General features: G+C 42.1%; 1 protein-coding gene across 3 annotated transcripts in view; it reads left to right on the top strand.

The window, feature by feature from the left end:
• LOC137355859 (CUB and sushi domain-containing protein 1-like) overlaps positions 1 to 14,961 on the top strand; it is a 1,186,508-nt gene that overhangs the window by 133,993 nt on the left and 1,037,554 nt on the right. For all 3 annotated transcript variants that reach the window (XM_068021465.1, XM_068021474.1, XM_068021456.1), the window contains exon 4: positions 8,626 to 8,750. In XM_068021465.1, coding sequence (XP_067877566.1) covers positions 8,626 to 8,750 — 125 coding nt within the window. The remainder of the gene's footprint in view (positions 1 to 8,625; positions 8,751 to 14,961) is intronic.

Raw genomic sequence — 14,961 nt, 5'->3', positions numbered from 1 at the left:
CCAGCACCTGGTCCATAGCCTTGCAAGTTACAGCACTTCAGGTGCTGGTCCAGGTACCTTTTAAATGAGTTGAGGGTTTCTGCCTCCACCATTGATCCGGGCAATGAATTCTAGACACCCACTACCATCCACATGTTTTTCCACATGTCCCCTCTAATCCTTCTACCAATCACCTTAAATCTGTGTCCTCTGGTAATTGACCTCTCCGCGAGGGTAAACAGGTCCTTCCTGTCTACTCTATCTAGGCCCCTCATAGTTTTGTACACCTCAATTAAGTCACACCTCAGCCTGTTCTATTCTAAGGAAAACAACTCTAGCCTATCCATTCTTTCCTCATAGCTGCAACTTTTAAGCCCTGGCATTCTTGTAAATCTCCTTTGTACTCTCTCCAGAGCAATTATTCCCTTCCTGTAATGTGGTGACCGGAACTGTACGCAATATTCCAACTGTAACCTAACCAGCGTTTTATACAGTTCCAGCATTACATCCCTGCTTTTGTGTTCTATACCTCGGCCAATAAAGGAAAACATTCCATATGCCTTCTTCACCAATTTATCTACCTGCCCTGCCACCTTCAGGGACCTGTGGACACGCACTTCAAAATCTCTCACCTCCTCTATCCCTCTCAATATCCTCCCATTTATTGTGTATTCCCTTGCTTTATTTGCCCTCACCAAATGCATTACCCCAGACTTCTCTGGATTGAATTCCATTTGCCACTTTTCCGCCCACTCTACCAAACCATTGATATAATTCTGGAGTCTACAGCTATCCTCTTCACTATCAACTGCATGGCCAATTTTTGTGTCATCAGCAAACTTCCCAATCATGCCTCCCACATTTAAGTCCAAATCATTAATATATAGCACGAACAGTAAGGGACCCAACACTGAGCCCTGTGGAATGCCACTGGAAATCGCCTTCCATTTGCAAAAATAACGTCGACCATTGCCCTTTTTTTCGCGTCACTGAGCCAATTTTGGATCCAACTCGCCACATGAGCATTTACTTTTCTTACCAGTCTGCCATGTGTGACTTTTTCAAATGCCATACTAAAATCCATGTAGACAACACCCACTACACTACCCTCATCAATCCTCCTTGTGACTTCCTCAAAAAATTCAATTAAGTTAATAAGACACAATTTTCCCTTTACAAATCTATGCTGACTATCCCTGATTAATCCATGCCTTTCTATGTGACAGTTTATGCTATCTCTCAGAATTGATTCCAATAATTGGCCTTTCTCCGCCACCCTTTTTAAACAACGTTTGCAGATCTCTAGTCATCTGGTACCTTGCCTGTATCTAGTGAGGATTTGAAGATGATCCTCAGCGCATCCGCTATTTCCTCCCTGGCTTCCTTTAACAGCCTGGGATACAATCCATATAGCCCTGGTGATTTCAAGGATGTTAAACCCTCTCGTATTTCCTCTCTCAATATACTTATCGTATCAATATTTCACACTCCTCCTCTTCAACTACAATGTCTGCATCATCTCTTTCCTTTGTGAAGACAGAAAAAAAGTACTCATTCAGAACCCTGCCCACATCTTCTGCATCCATGCATATGTTACCTTGCACATCTCTGATAGGCCCTACCCTTTCCTTAGTTATCCTCTTTCTCTTAATGTACTGATAAAACATCTTTGGGTTTTCATTGATTTTACCTTCCAATATTTTTTCATGTCCTCTCTTTGCTTTCCTAATTTCCTTTTTTACTTCACCCCTGCACTTTCTGTGCTCCTCTAGGCTTCCCAAAGTATGAAGTTTTTTGTGACTGTTATAAGCTTTCTTTTTCTGCTTTAACTTACCCTGTGTGCTTCTAGATTACTAGGGGGCTCTAGGCTTGGCAGTACCACCCTTTTTCTTTGTGGGGACATGTCTACACTGTGCCCGTAGAATCTCGCTTTTGAATACCTCCCACTGGTTTGCCATTGATTTTCCTTCAAGTAGCTGTATCCAGTCGACTTACGCCAGATCACCTCTCAGCTTTGTAAAATTTGCCTTCCCCAATTTAGAACTTTTATTCATGTTCCATCTTTGTCCTTTTCCATAATAATGCTAAATCTAACTGTATTCTGGTCACTATCTCCAAAATGGTCACCTACTGCGACTTCATCCACTTGCCCAGCTTCATTTCTTAAAACTAAGTCTAGAATTGTGCCCCCTTTCCTTCAAGTGCCCATCCAATTTATGTCATTGATTGTCTCTGCTTCCACCACTCTTTGAAGTGATTTATGACTTTAACCCCTTATAGGGACGAAACCAAATCAGGAGTACATCCCTATGAAACTCCTTTAATTACGTTCAAACCAGACAAATTCTGGTTTTTTGGGTCCAAAGAATTGAACTAGCTTTCCCTCAAAGAAATAAAACTAACAGAAAATATTACCATCTTTCGGATAGCCTATTTTTAACAATTATGGCTCAGTCATAAATATCCCAGATATTATAAGGGTCCGGGAAACTCTTGAATACATAATTCTCCACCTAAAGAGACAAAGTGAGGGGGTTCTTGTCATTGTATACAGATTGCTACATGAGATGATTTATTAATTTTTATATATTTATTAAAGAATTTAACGTGCAGTATACTTTGAAGTGGCTAAGTAGATCACAATATCAAATATTACTAAGAGATCTAACACATAATCTTATTTCTAACATAGAATCCAAAAGTTTAATCTTGGTAATGTTACAGCAAAATATCTTAAAATATCCATCAAATTTTAGAGCAAACTTTTACATTAAATTCCCCAAGTTAGCCATGGGGTGAGAAGTATTGTTTGAGGAATTCAACACTTCTAATTTTTGCTTCAGATACCCTCATGTTTATACTGCTTCTAAGGTGTCATATGACCTTTTAGCATATAGGTGTTACCTTTCTTTGTGTGTTTTTCTTGTTTTTAAAATCCATATTTGGTAGTATCATTAACTAACATCTCCACTTAATGTTTTACTGGAAACCCCCTGCTCTTGCAGCTGTGAGAATTTATCTGGTCAAAATATTTATAGTTGTGTTTACTTGACCTCTTGTTCCTATAAGTACTATTCCATTTTATTGTTTTATTATCCATAATTGTGTTTCATGGTAGTTTGAACCCTCTTTGTGGGTCAGTCTGCCTACATTTACCAACACCATCAATTAATTAAATTTATGGCTACCTTTCACTGATGTCACACAGGATATTTCAATGTGTGTGTTGATCCTCCAAGTCTCTGGCAACAGAGACGCTGAAATGGATTTCTCAATTTAAAAGTTGTTTCTGGTGCATATTCTATTGTTACAGAGATCTTGAAAGACTTTGAAATTTTTTAACTCTACCTTCTTAATGGGGAATGTCACTGACTCTTGAAAACTGACCATTTATCCAAACATTAATTCTAAAAGGTATAATATATTATCTATATCTAAATTCAACCTAATTAAGCCTATTATGCTTATATTCCATCACATTTTGTGGGCAGCGAGTTCCAGGTCATTACCACCTGCTGTGTAAAAAAAGTACTTCCTCATATTCCCCCTGCATCTCTTGCCCAAAACCTTCAATCTGTGTCTCCTAGTCCTTGTATCATCAGTTAATGGGAACAGTTTTTCCTTATCTAATGTATCTAAGCCTGTCATAATCTTGTACACCTCTATCAAATCTCCCCTCAATCTCCTTTGCTCTAAGAAGAACAACCCCAGCTTTTGGAATTTTTTTTTTTAGCGATACAGCACTGAAACAGGCCCTTCGGCCCACCGAGTCTGTGCCGACCATCAACCACCCATTTATACTAATCCTACACTAATTTCATATTCCTACCACATCCCCACCTGTCCCTATATTTTCCCTACCACCTATCTATACTAGGGGCAATTTATAATGGCCAATTTACCTATCAACCTGCAAGTCTTTGGCATGTGGGAGGAAACCGGAGCACCCGGAGGAAACCCACGCAGACACAGATTTACAAAAGGGAAATCATGCTTGACAAATCTACTAGAATTCATGGAGGATGTAACTAGTAGAGTTGATGAGGGGGAGCCAGTGGATGTGGTTTATTTGTACTTTCAGAAGGCTTTCGACAAAGCCCCACATAAGAGATTAGCATGTAAAATTAAAGCGCATGGGATTAGGGGTAGTGTATTGCGATGGATAGAAAATTGGTTGGCGGACAGGAAACAGAGGGTAGGGATAAATGGGTCTTTTTCCAAATGTCAGGCAGTGACTAGTGGGGTACCGCAGGGATCGGTGCTTGGACCCCAGCTATTCACAATATACATTAATGATTTAGATGAAGGAACTAAATGTAATATCTACAAATTTGCAGATGACACAAAACTGGGTGGGAGGGTAAGGAGGATGCAGAGAGGCTTCAGGGTGATTTGGACAAGTTGAGTGAGTGGGCTAATGCATGGCAGATGCAGTATAATGTGGATAAATGTGAGGTTATCCACTTTGGTAGCAAAAACAGGAAGGCAGATTATTATCTGAATGGCTATAAACTGAGGGAGGGGAATATGCAGTGAGACCTGGGTGTTCTTGTACATCAGTCGCTGAAGGTAAGCATGCAGGTGCAACAGGCGGTAAAAAAGGCAAATGGTATGTTGGCCTTCATAGAGAGATGATTTGAGTACAGCAGCAGGGATGTCTTGTTGCAATTATAGAGGGCCTTGGTGAGGCCACACCTGGAATATTGTGTGGAGTTTTCGTCTCCTTATCTGAGGAAGGATGTTCTTGCTATAGAGGGAGTGCAGCGAAGGTTTACCAGACTGATTCCTGGGATGGCGGGATTGACATATGAGGAGAGATTGAGTCAGTTAGGATTATATTCGCTGGAGTTCAGAAGAGTGAGGGGGATCTCATAGAAACCTATAAAATTCTAACAGGACTGATGCAGGAAGGATGTTCCCGATGGTGGGGGAGTCCAGAACCAGGGGTCATAGTCTAAGGATACGGGGTAAACCTTTCAGGACTGAGATGAGGAGAAATTTCTTCACCCAGAAAGTGGTGAGCCTGTGGAATTCGCTACCACAGAAAGCAGTTGAGGCCAAAACATTGTATGTTTTCAAGAAGGAGTTAGATATAGCTCTTGGGTCTAAAGGGATCAAAGGGTATGGGGCGAAAGCGGGAACAGGTTCCTGAGTTGGATGAGCTGCCATGATCATAATGAATGGCGGAGCAGGCTTGAAGGGCCGAATGGCCTACTCCTCCTATTTTCTATGTTCCTATGTTTCAACACTCTGGGATGCAGAATATCAGGTTCTGGGAATTTATCCAACTTCAGCCCCATTAATTTCTCCAATACAACCTTCTTACTAATACTAATTTCTTTCAGTTCCTCATTCCCTCTAATCCCTTAGATCTCTAATTCTGGGAGATTTCTTGTATCTTCCTCAGTGAAGACAGACACAAAGTAATAGTTTAGCTTCTCTGCCATTTCTCTATTCCCCATTATAAATTCTCCTGACTCTGCCTGTAATGGACCCACATTTGTCTTTGGCCAAACATTTCCTTTTTACTTACCCAAGAAGCTTTTGCAGTCTGTTTTATATTTTTTGCCAGCTTCCATTCATATTCTATTCTCCCTTTCAGTTTCTTCATCCTCCTTTGCTGTATTCTAAAATCCTCCCAATCCTCAGGTTTACTACCATTTCTGGCAACTTTTAGGCCTTTGCTTTTAATCTTATACAATCCTTAACTTCCTTTGTTATCCACGGTTGACTGCCTTTACTTTTGGGGGTTTTGGGCCTTGAAGGAATATATGGATGCTGTAAACTTTGTAATATTTCTTGAATATTTCTTTAAAGACTATCCATTGCCTATGTACTGTCATACCTTTTAATGTATTTTCCCAATCCACCTCAGTCAATTTGCCCTTCATACCTTCATAATTCCCTTTGTTCAAATTTAACACCCTGGCGTCCGATTGAACTACCTCACTGTCAAACATAATGTAAAATTCTATCACATTATGATCACTCATCCCTAAAGGTTCTTTTACAACAAGATTATTAATTCACCCTTTCTCATCACATAATACTAGATCTAAAATAGCCTGTTCTCTAGTCAGTTCCTCAATATACTGCGCTAGAAACCCATCCCTAACACATTCCAGAAACCCGTCCTCCACAGCACTAGTACTCATTAGGTTTACTCAGTCTATATGCAGATTGAAGTCACCCATGATTACTGTATTAGCCATGTTCCATGCTTCTCTCGTCTCCTTATTAATACCAGGCCCCACACTACTACTACTGTTTGGTGGCCTATTAGCAACTCTTACCAATGTTTGCTGCCCCTTGCTGTTTCTTACCTCCACCCAACAGATTCCTTCTTCCGATCTGTGATACCGCCTTACTAATGTACTGATCCCATCCCTTATTATCAGCGCAACACCACCTCCTTTTCCTGTTTGCCTGTCCTTCCTAAATGTCGAATATCCTTGAATATTCAGTTCCCAGTCTTGGACACCCTGTAACCACGTTTCTGGTATGGCAGTTAGATCATCCCCATTTACCTCTATTTGGGCCTTTAAATCATCTACCTTGTGCGAATGCTGCCTACATTCATGTAGTGTACCCTTAACCTTGTCTTTTTGACATTCTGCATTCTAAGCCTCGTTCATTGCTTTCTACCTTATTTCTTTCCTTGCTTTTCTACCTTATTTTGTTCTACCTTATTCGAGAGAAAACCTATTTCATACTCTTTGCTTCGGGAGAATTCCAGATGCTTGCAGACTAAACTGTTCACTGTGCTGGAAATACACTTTGGCTCATTCCCCTGACTCTGCAATGAAAGCCTCCAGCCACAGCAAATCTCAGAAGATAAAACAGAGGAAAAAGCCCGCGTTCATACTACTGGGAGACAGCTTGTAGTATATATACATGCCAATAATGATCAGCTATTCCACCAAAACTCAATAGCCCACAGTTCCAGCTTGTCATCAGACATTTTCACATGTCGCAATATTGCTACATTGCACTTATTCCAAAACCATACCGACCTGCTTTGTCAGTGCACCCCATTGCCTTCCATATCTAATCAGCTCCACTAAATCATATTTTGCAGCTATCATTATCTAAATCTGAGACACAAACTGTTCAAGACAGCCAAAGCACACTATTGGAAGGGATAACAACCTGGAACAACAGTGTGTCACTGTGGAAACTGTTGCTGCAGTGACTTGTTTTATACAGCGATGGCTTTAAGCTGTGCAGTTTTGGTGTAATATCTGTTAGAAGAATATTCAAATTAATCATCATAATAGATTATACCTATCCTGAAAGTCACTTTTCACTGTCTCACATGCTTACAAGTATCTTGTCTACAGAGGAAATGAACAAAAGGAAAATAAACTGGAAGATAGTGGCTATCTTTTTTCCATAATTAAACATCCACTAATGAAATTGCAGCACTGGGTAGTTTTGAAGCTTGCAATTTCTGAGAATGTGATTTTGATGGTGGGTCATTAATTATTGAGAACTTTCTCAATTTTGAAGGTGGTTGAGTGGCCTAATATACCAGAATGATGAAAAGTCGCCTTTGCTTTACAAATGCTCGGCTCTTCTGGTTCCTGTCTACAATATGAGTTTAATTCTGACTACAGTAGTACTTAAGTGCATGAGGATGATTTTTAGAAGGATCCAAGGACAATTTTGTTCAAAATTATGGTACTTGGAACTGCAAATTTTGTGGATAGTAAGAGTCAAAAATCTTCAGAATTTGTCATTTCAGATCATTCAAACTAAGACACGTGCTTCAAATCCAATCAGGAAAATCGATACCTCATTTACCTGGGAAATATTCTTTAATGAAGAAAGCCATTTTTCAATGCAGGAAGAATTTATATGGATTTGTATTCTGGGCCATAGGCTTCAACCAACTTTCAGAAATTCAGTAGTGCAGATTTTAAACCTTTAGTTTAATGAAACAGTGGGCCAAGGTTCTGTATATTAGCATTCAATACCCAAATCTGTGCAGCAACGTGTGAGGTTAAGTGCAAAGTCAGCCTATTTTAAGCATTGTCAGTGGGTTCCCACACCATTTGGAATGCAACTTGTGCATGTAACAACCCTGAGATGTGACCTTGCAGCCTAGGTTGAGTTGTATGTTGGGTCCCCACCACAGAAATATTCCAATTCAGATCCTCGGGGCTGGATTACCATCACCAAAAAATGTTGATCTTTATGGATACAGGCTATTTCCCTGGCATAGACCCTGAGTGTGGTTCCCAAATCTACTTAAGCCATGAGGATTCCCAATATATGAGACTCCAACATGCTCTCTCTTACATCACTGGCCTCATAAGGTCATAACCTCCTCCAAGGTCAAAGGTGAATGTTGATCTAAGGCCAGGATACAGTGTATCTGGGTCGCAGCCTGTTTTCCATCCCTTCTATTGCGTTCCTGATAGTTAAGACAGGAGCATAGTAAACATGCTGAGGAACTTCGGCTCTTATACTTAAAAATAGCAAAGTTGCTACTAAATTGCAACTGAAATTCTGATTGATCGAATCGCAAAAGAGTTGAATATTTTTCATGCACAATGTCTTTGTATAACATTTAATTAAAAGAAGGACTTTATTCAAATTTTGGGACAGCAGTAACCTTTGCCATCCTGTTTGTAATTCCTCCAGGTTGGGAGCCAGTTTACAGTTCTCATGTGATGACAGCTATGTGCTTCAAGGGTCGAAAAGCATTACTTGTCAGAAGGTGACAGACACGTTGGCTGCTTGGAGTGACCACAGGCCAGTCTGCCGGGGTAAGTGATCAGGAATGGTTTCCAAGTCAAGTTACTTCGTGGAAAGGACATTTTAACTCTATGCATTGAAAGGAAACATTGTGTTTGCCTTTTAAACACGTGATGTAAGGGCCTGCTCGGGTCTGCAAAAAAAAACCCGACCCGAGCCCGACAGAACCCATATCCGACCCGAGCCAGACTCGGTCATCAGTTAACTTACCTTCCGTTTTTCACTTTGTTGCTGATACGCACCAGCTTAAAATAAGTGGAACAAAACCACATTTCTAGTCCAAAAATTAAATTAATATTGGAGCCACTTACCTGTGATAGAGCGTGTCCGACCCAGCCCCGAATGCCGGACCCGGAAGTGCAACCTGACCCGACCTGAACCTGACACATGTTGTCGGGTCCCGTCAGGTTTGGGTCGGGCAGCAGACCTTTAACATGATGTACTAATTCAGTATATTCTCCATGTAAAACTTCCTTGGAAATGTGAACATTGAGTAAATACTTCAGTTATCACAAAAACATGAATACCGTGGTTCATAAATTACTGATATTTTTAGATCTTTTCTCAGACCTTAAAATATTTGTGTTAAGTGGTCCAGTGTGTTGTGCACTAAGGTATTGTCATGAGAAATGATTCAAAATCTTGATTAGAGCTGTGCTTTTTTCTCAAACTGCATTTGTTACTTGGAAATTATGGTACAGAAACAAGCCATTCAGCCCAACCAGCCTATGTTGGTGCTAGAGCTACAGCATGAGGCTCCTCCTACTTTATTTAATTCACTTCACCCTATCAACATATCCATCTCTGCCTTTCTCCCTCATGTACTTATCTAGCTTCCCCTTAAATGCATCTATACTAGTCGCCTCAATCAATCCATGTGGGAGTAAGTTCCACATTCTCATCAATCTCTTAAATAATATCTCCTGAAGACCTCAGTGGATTTATTTGTGACTTCCTTATATTCATAGCCCCTAATTTTGAATTCCCCCACAAGTGGAAAAAGTCTTCACTATGTCGACTACATTGAACTCCTTCATAACGTTAATGACCTCGATCAGGTCACCTCTCAGTCTTCTCCTTTCCAGAGAAAAATGCCCCAGCCTCTTCAATCTTTCCTGATAAATAGTCGTTTAGTAGTACAGAACTTAAGTATTGCTGAAAATAGAGACATGTTTTCAAAGCTTTACGTCTTGCGATCATCAGGGCAATCGCAGGAATAACCAATATAAGGGAAAACAACAACTTATACTGCATGAGAAGAGAGTGCTGATTGGTTGGCAAGTGAACTCTGATTGGTAGAGGCGTTGCCATGGCAAATGCACCATTTATGGTGACTGACAGTTAACTGCCAAGCTTTGTTTAAAATGTAAACCAGACAGCTTGACTCTGATTGGTCAAGGCCTTGCCCTGAGGAATAAGCCAGTGAATGGCTGTCACTTATTTTGTTCAGCTGAAACAGGCACAATGTTTGTACATATTCTTTCTTTCTGCAAAGAACAGGGCCCTGTGTATTAATATATGCAGCTTCCAGTATGCGCAAATGCACCACACTGCGAGCCCTATATTAAATTGGTTGTCAGCGTAATGCATACAGGAGAGCTTTTTGAGCCAGTACGTAGAAAGTCCTACAAGAGAAGGGGCAGTACTGGACCTAATCCTAGGGAATGAAGCTGGACAAGTGGTAGAAGTGTCAGTGGGGGAGCATTTCAGGGATAGAGACCATAACTCTGTAAGATTTAAGGTAGTTATGGAAAAGAACAAAGACGGACCGGAAATAAAGGTACTGAATTGGGGAAAGGCCGATTTCAATATGATAAAAAAGCATCTGGCCAGAGTGGACTGGGAGCAGTTACTTGTAGGAAAGTCTTCATCAGACCACTGGGAATCATTCAAAAAGAAAATAGTGAGAGTTCAGGGCCAACGTGTTCCCGTAAAGGTGAAGGGTAGGACCAACAAGTCCAGGGAACCCTGGATGTCAAGGGATATAGAGAATTGGATCAGGAAAAAAAGGAGGCTTATGGCAGATTCAGAGCGTTGAAAACAGTGGAGCTCTAGCGGAGTATAGAAAGCATAGGGGGGTACTTAAAAAAGTAATTAGGAGAGCGAAGAGGGGGCATGAAAAAACACTGACAGGCAAGATAGAGGAAAATCCCAAGCCATTTTATAAGTATATTAAGGGCAAGAGGATAACCAGGGAAAGAGTCGGGCCCATTAGGGACCAAAGTGGCAATCTATGTGTGGAGCTGAAGGACATAGGTGAGATTTTAAATGATTATTTTTCATCTGTGTTCACTATGGAGAAGGACGGTGTAGGTGTAGAGATTAGGGAGGGGGATTGTGATATACTCGAACAAATTAGCATTGAAAGGGAGGAGGTATTAGCAGGCTTAAAAGTGGATAAATCCCCAGGCCCAGATGAGATGTAACCCAGGCTGTTATCTGAGGCAAGGGAGGAGATAGCAGGGGCTCTGACATAAATTGTCAAATCTTCTCTGGCCACAGGAGAGGTGCCAGAGGACTGAAGGTCAGCGAATGTGGTACCATTATTCAAGAAGGGTAGCAGGGATAAACCAGATAATTACAGTCTGGTGAGTCTAACATCAGTGGTAGGGAAACTATTGGAAAAAATTCTGAGGGACAGGATTAATCTCCACTTGGAGAGGCAGGTATTAATCAAGGATAGTCAGCAAGGCTTTGTCAGGGGGAGATCATGTCAAACAAACTTGACTGAATTTTTTGAGGCGGTGACTAGATGTGTAGATGAGGGTAAAACAGTTGATGTAGTATACATGGATTTCAGTCAGGCTTTTGATAAGGTCCCGCATGGGAGATTGGTTAAGAAGGTAAGAGCCCATGGGATCCAGGGCAATTTGGATCCCAAATTGGCTTAGTGGCAGGAGGCAGAGGGTGATGGTTGAGAGTTGTTTTTGCAATTGGAAGCCTGTGACCAGTGGTGTATCGCAGGGATCGGTGCTGGGACCCTTGATGTTTGTAGTGTACATTAATTATTTAGATGTGAATATAGGAGGTATGATCAGCAAGTTCGCAGATGACACAAAAATTGGTAGTGACGTAAATAGTGAGGAGGAAAGCCTTAGATTACTGGATGATATAGATGGGCGGGTAAGATGGGCAGAGCAGTGGCAAATGGAACGTAATCCTGAGAAGTGTGAGGTGATGCATTTTGGGAGGACTAACAAGGCGAGGGAATATACAATGGATGGTAGGACCCTAGGAAGTATAAGGAGTCAGAGGGACCTTGGTGTACTTGTCCATAGATCACTGAAGGCAGCAGCACAGTTAGAGAAGGTGGTTAGGAAGGCATATGGGATACGTGACTTTATTAGCCGAGGCATAGAATATAAGAGCAGGGAGGTTATGATGGAGCTGTATAAAATGCTGGTTAGGCCACAACTGGCGTACTGTGTACAGTTCTGGTCGCCACACTTTAGCAAGGATGTGATTGCACTGGAGAGGGCGCAGAGGAGATTGACCAGGATGGTCCCTGGGCTGGAGCATTTCAGCTCTGAAGAGAGACTGGCTAGGTTGGGGTTGTTTTCCTTAGAGCAGAGAAGGCTGAGAGGGGACCTGATAGAGGTATACAAAATTATGAGGGGCAGAGATAGGGTAGATAGGAAGAAACTTTTCCCCTTCGCGGAGGTGTCAATAGCCAGGGGGCATAGATTTAAGGTAAGGAGCAGGAGGTTTAGAGAGGAGTTGAGGAAAATTTCTTTCACCCAGAGGGTGGTTGGAATCTGGAACACACTGCCTGAAGGGGTGGTAGAGGCAGAAATCCTCACAACATTTAAGAAGTATTTGGATGAGCACTTGAAACGCTATAGCAAACAAGGCTATGGGCCAAGTGCTGGAAAATGGGATTAGAATAGATAGGTGCTTGATGGCCAGCATGCACACGATGGGCAGAAGGGCCTTTTTCAGTGCTGCATAACTCTATGACTCTATTTTGCAAATGTTGTCCAATTGTGGAATCACATCTAATGTTGGACACTGTGTTTTGAGTTTTGCAAGCACGGGCTGTGGCTTTTGCTGTTTGCAATGGGCAAGGTAAGGGCTGTACCCAACCAGCCCGTGCTTGCAAAACTCAAAATACAGTGTCCAACATTAGATGTGATTCCGCGATTGCACAACACTTGCTAAATAATAAAAGCAAAATACTGCGGATGCTGGAAATCTGAAATAAAAACAAGAAATGCTGGAACCACTCAGCAGGTCTGCAGCTCCAACAACACTCAAGAAGCTTGACACCATCCAGGACCATCAGTTCCGAAGAAGGGTCACTGACCCGAAACGTTAACTCTGCTTCTCTTTCCACAAATGCTGCCTTCCAGCATTTCTTGTTTTTATTTGCTAAATAATCCTCAATGTGTTAAGAATTATGCTGACAACCAATTTAAGATTGTCGGTAGGGCACGCAGTGTGGCGCATTTGCACATACTGGAAACTACATATATTAATACACAGGGCCCTGTTCTTTGCAGACACAAAGAACATGTACCAACATTGCGCCTGCTTCAGCTAAACAAAATAAGTGAATGTTGAATGTTATGGATGGGATGCCAATCAAGCGGGCTATTTTGTCCTGGATGGTGTCGAGCTTCTTGAGTGTTGTTGGAGCTGCACTCATCCAGGCAAGTGGAGCTTATTCCATCACACTCCTGACTTGTGTCTTGTAGATGCTGGACTGGCATTAATGAGACAGGAAGTGAGTTACTTGCTGCAGAATTCCCAATGTTTCACCTGCTCTTGTAGCCACAACATTTATGTGGCTGGTCCAGTTCAGTTTCTGGTCAATGGTAACCCCCAGGATGCTAATAGTAGGGGATTCAACAATGGTAATGCCATTGAATGTCAAGGGAAGATGGTTAGATTCTCTCTTGTTTGAGATGGTCATTACCTGGCACTTGTGTGGTGCGAATGTTACTTGCCAGTTATCATCCTAAGCATGGATGTCGTCCAGGTTTTGTTGCATATGGACATGGGCTGCTTCAGTATCTGAAGAGTCACGAATGGTGCTGAACATTGTGCAATCATCAGCCAACATCACCACTTCTGACCTTATGATGGAGGGAAGGTCATTGATGAAGCAGGTGTAGATGGTTCGGCCTAGGATACTGCCCTGAAGAACTCCTGCAGTGAAGTCTTGGGACCGAGATAATTGACCTTCAACAGCCACAACCATCTTCCTTTGTGCTAGGTATGACTCCAAACAGTGGAGATTTTCCCCCGATTCCCACTCAGATCTGCGTGGGCTGTTCCCAAGTAACTCACAATTAAATTATTGCACGGTTGCAGGTGAACATTGGCAGAAGCTTGTGAGTAGGCTCTCGAAGCTGGAGAGCCAATAGGAAGCCCTCCAGAACCAAAGGAGCTGCAGCCTGTTATTGCAGATAAGGGAAAGAGAAGGCACCTTGAGGTGCCCTGTCAGCACTTTTAAAATATTTGAAATTAAAAATGGCCACAACTGCCAGATCTCAGTTGTAGAGGGAATCCCTCCACAAGGTGGCCTATGGTGGCCGCAGCTGTGGTCGGCCTCAAAGTGACCCTGGAGTAATGCTCCTCCCCGCCCCCAACCTTCCAGTCTGCTGCTGGGAAGCCACCTCCAGGTATCTGCCATTCTCCTGATGCCGTGAGGGACCCACAAGGTGACAGGAAAATTCGAGTCGGGCATCTCATCATTTGCCTTAATTGACCTTTTAATTACTTTAGCATGCTACCTGCTGCTTGCGGGAAGGCAACCATTCCTCACCCATTCCGGCCTCCAGGAAAATGGCTGGCAGTCAGGACCATAGCAGGGAACCAAGATGCCTGCCAGTGTCGGGAAATTCCACATGTGTTCGCCTCCGTTCCTGCAACCATATCAGTACCAAAATCCTGTCCAACTCTTAGATCGTGACCTTTCATCAGAACTGGGAAATGTTAGCAAAAATAACAGGTTTTAAGCAAGTGATAGGAGGAGGGTGGGAAAAAGAACAATAGGGAAGGTTTATGATCGGGTGGAGGGCAGGAGCGATTAAATGACAAAAGGTTTCATGTTGCAAGGCCAAAGGAAGTGGTAATGGGACAATTAAAGAAACAAAAGATCTGTGCAGAGGAAGTATGAATGGCAGAATGATTAACAGCTGCCATCCAAAAGCAAAACCAAGAGAAAAGCAAGAGTAAACCCAATACCTGCAGAGAACAAGGAAACAAAATGAGAGCAGA

This window comes from Heterodontus francisci, chromosome 3 (genome assembly GCF_036365525.1).
Source record: "Heterodontus francisci isolate sHetFra1 chromosome 3, sHetFra1.hap1, whole genome shotgun sequence".
Taxonomy (NCBI): domain Eukaryota; kingdom Metazoa; phylum Chordata; class Chondrichthyes; order Heterodontiformes; family Heterodontidae; genus Heterodontus; species Heterodontus francisci.
This window is presented reverse-complemented; position numbering and strand designations above follow the sequence as displayed.